The following is a 2,923-nucleotide window of genomic DNA, read 5'->3' as shown; positions in this document are numbered from 1 at the left end:
GAAGTTCTCCTTGCACTCGAGCACTTGCACCACCACGACATCATCTACCGCGATCTCAAACCCGAGAACATTCTACTAGATCAACAAGGACACGTGCGTCTTGCCGACTTTGGACTGTCGAAACCAGGAATCGACGACTGGACTCTGGCCATGACGTTCTGTGGGTCGAAAGACCTACATCGCTCCTGAAGTAATTGCGCTCTGTGAACGATCATCGTCGACGTCATCTTTCATCCAGTCGAGGCTACGGCAAGACGGTCGATTTCCTGGGCGCTTGGCTGTATGCTCTACGAGATGTTGACCGGACAACCTCCGTTCTACAACGCCGCAAGTAGGACGCAGCTCTACTCGATGATAATGGATGGCGCAGTATACTTCCCACCAACCATCAGTGACGAAGCTCGTGACTTGATGCAATGTCTGCTACGCACAGACCCGAGGGAGCGTCTTGGAGCACGTCGAGCGTCCGGTGGTGGCGCGACTGCAGTCAAACTTCATCCGTTCTTCACTAAGCACCACATCGACTGGACTAAACTACTGAATCGAAGTCTACGGACGCCTCCACTTCGTCCTCGCTCGGGTCAATTCGCCAACTTCGACTCCGAGTTCACGTCCATGGCACTTCGTGGCATTGAGAGTATGGTCAAGTTCCCGGACAAGATCCCGATGGACTACCAACTCTTCGACAATTACAACTGGGAGCCACCCAAAGCCACCAAGTAAAGTACAAAATAAACTCAAAATCTTGTCAATCAAAGCTCATTCGATTTCTGCTATCGGGAACACCCTATCCTCTCGGAAAGTACCGCTCCGCTAGCTTGCTTACTTCCAGAGCTTGTTGATCGACATGTTCTGCTCCGAGTCCTTCTTCATGACCTTGGACACGGCCATCTCAAAGTCTTCCTGCGTCACGTGGATCCGACGCTCACGCAGCGCAAACATACCCGCTTCTGTGCACACAGCCTTACACTCGGCACCTGAAGAGGTCGGCATCTTCTCGGCGATAACCTTGAGGTTAATGCCCCGCAGCAAGTTCATCTTCCTCGAGTGAATGCGCATGATATCAATACGCGACTAAATGCACAACAAATCATTACTAACTCGTCCGCTTTTAACAGCGTAAAAGCAAATAAAACGCACCCCTTCCGTCGGGTTCGGGAACTCGATCTTCCTGTCAATACGCCCGGGACGCAGTAGAGCGGCATCCAGGATATCGATACGGTTCGTAGCCATAATGACCTTGATATTCTGCGCAGGCTCGAAGCCGTCCAGCTGGTTCAGCAGCTCCAGCATCGTGCGCTGCACTTCCGAGTCGCCACCGCCGCCTTCCATACGGGAACTACCAATGGAATCGATTTCGTCCATAAAGATAATGGACGGGGAAGCCTCGCGGGCCATGACGAAGAGTTCGCGCACCATACGCGAGCCTTCGCCGATGTACTTCTGCACCAGCTCTGCACCCGACACACGGATGAAAGTACAGTCCGTGTGGTGAGCCACAGCACGAGCCAGCAGCGTCTTGCCTGTACCAGGAGGTCCGTACAGCAACACACCCTTGGGCTGGGCCACACCCAGAGCGTCGAAAAGCTCCGGGTGCTTGATAGGCAGCTCGATAACCTCCTTAATCTCGCGGATCTGCTTGTCCAGACCGCCGATCATATCGTACGTTGAGTCGGGAACCTTCTCCACCTTCATCAGGCTCACCAGCGGATCCACCTATGCATATAAAGTTAGAGATCCTCGGTTTCACATAATTAATAATTCGGGATCCAAGCACTTTGCTTGATGCGCACCTTCGTGGGCAGGATCTTGTGCAGCACGTAGCTGTCATTGCGTAGCGCCACGCGCGTGTTGGGTGTGCACTTGGCAATGTCGATGGTCTTGTCCACATCCACGACGTACTTGCCCTCTGGGTTCACCTTGACGAGCACCTTGGACTTGCCCATTTGCTTCACTACTTCGCCCACATACGAGCCCGGTTCCTGCAGCAGTTGCAGCTCCTCACGCAGCAAGCGGACTTCATCGAAGCAACAGTGGTAAGAACCCTTAATTTTATCAATAATTGGCGAAAAAGGTATCTAGTTCACCTTTCGAGTTGAGCTCGTTGCGCTGCGCCTGAAGACGCCGCAGGTTTTGCGTCTCGTCACGCACCGTCAGCTCCAGGTGCTCGATCTTCTGCTCGTAGTAGCTGGTGAGACCAGCGCTGTCATCTGCCGACGTCATTGCTACGTCCGCCGTCATAATCAACTGAAACGAACTACGGTAAAGCCGTCGAGATTCTCCTCTGTTTCTCCCCAGTTGCGATCCAAAGTGTCGTACCTAAGCGAATACATTCATCGTACTGAGTGATGTAAACACAGTACTATAAATTTACGTTTCCAACACAAATGTGAGTGTGACTGGCGTAGCGAGCTGTAGCCATCTTTGAATTTAAATTGACGCGGGTAGAGCGATGGTGGCGACGCCCAGGTTTCATGTGACGCAGGACGCCGCGTGGGTGTTTGTGCATGTGCATGTGCCGTTTGTGCGCGTATCGGATATGGAGTTCTATGTGGACAACGTAGACTTCACTTTCTTCTGTAAGCCGTACCTGCTCAAGTTGCACTTCCCACACGAGGTGGTGGACGACGAGCTGGCAAAGGCAGTGTACGACCCCAATAAGGTATAACGCTCTGATAATTGCTGATGTAATTGCGATGCAGTAGGTTGCTAACCGTAGTGTTGTGGTGCAGGAGAATGGAACGATTGTGGTGCATCTACCCAAGAAGGAGCCCGGCCAGGAATTCCCAGACCTCGACATGTTGACCAAGCTGCTGCAACCGCAGCGGCCATCAATTGATGTAAAGTCCGACAAGCAACGGTGTGTCGGAATAATGTTGTATGGAAAAAGTGCCAATGGTTTTAACTTGCTGCTTGGTTTTTG

The 2,923-nt window shown here is 52.2% G+C and overlaps 3 protein-coding genes across 3 annotated transcripts; 2 read left to right on the top strand and 1 right to left on the bottom strand.

Annotated features, from left to right (window-relative positions):
* Nucleotides 1-282: 282 nt before the first annotated feature.
* Nucleotides 283-723, top strand: PITG_20600 (protein kinase; the record flags this gene model as incomplete). The annotated part of the gene is made up of 1 exon (XM_002895410.1): nucleotides 283-723. One exon carries the CDS (start codon nucleotides 283-285, stop codon nucleotides 721-723), a length of 441 nt encoding a protein of 146 aa, XP_002895456.1.
* Nucleotides 724-755: 32 nt separating this feature from the next.
* On the bottom strand, nucleotides 756-2,303 carry PITG_20599 (26S protease regulatory subunit 8; the record flags this gene model as incomplete). Its single annotated transcript, XM_002895409.1, has 4 exons — nucleotides 756-1,042; nucleotides 1,141-1,716; nucleotides 1,794-2,017; nucleotides 2,088-2,303. The coding sequence occupies 4 exons, from the start codon at nucleotides 2,239-2,241 to the stop codon at nucleotides 1,016-1,018; spliced, it is 981 nt and encodes a 326-aa protein (XP_002895455.1).
* A 149-nt stretch (nucleotides 2,304-2,452) lies between these two features.
* Nucleotides 2,453-2,874, top strand: PITG_20598 (uncharacterized protein; the record flags this gene model as incomplete). The annotated part of the gene is made up of 3 exons (XM_002895408.1): nucleotides 2,453-2,662; nucleotides 2,733-2,800; nucleotides 2,847-2,874. The coding sequence occupies 3 exons, from the start codon at nucleotides 2,453-2,455 to the stop codon at nucleotides 2,872-2,874; spliced, it is 306 nt and encodes a 101-aa protein (XP_002895454.1).
* Nucleotides 2,875-2,923: the final 49 nt, after the last annotated feature.

The sequence above is a fragment of the Phytophthora infestans genome, genomic scaffold (genome assembly GCF_000142945.1).
Source record: "Phytophthora infestans T30-4 supercont1.181 genomic scaffold, whole genome shotgun sequence".
NCBI lineage: Eukaryota > Oomycota > Peronosporomycetes > Peronosporales > Peronosporaceae > Phytophthora > Phytophthora infestans.
Note: the sequence above shows the minus strand (reverse complement) of the source record. Positions and strands in the feature narration are given on the sequence as shown.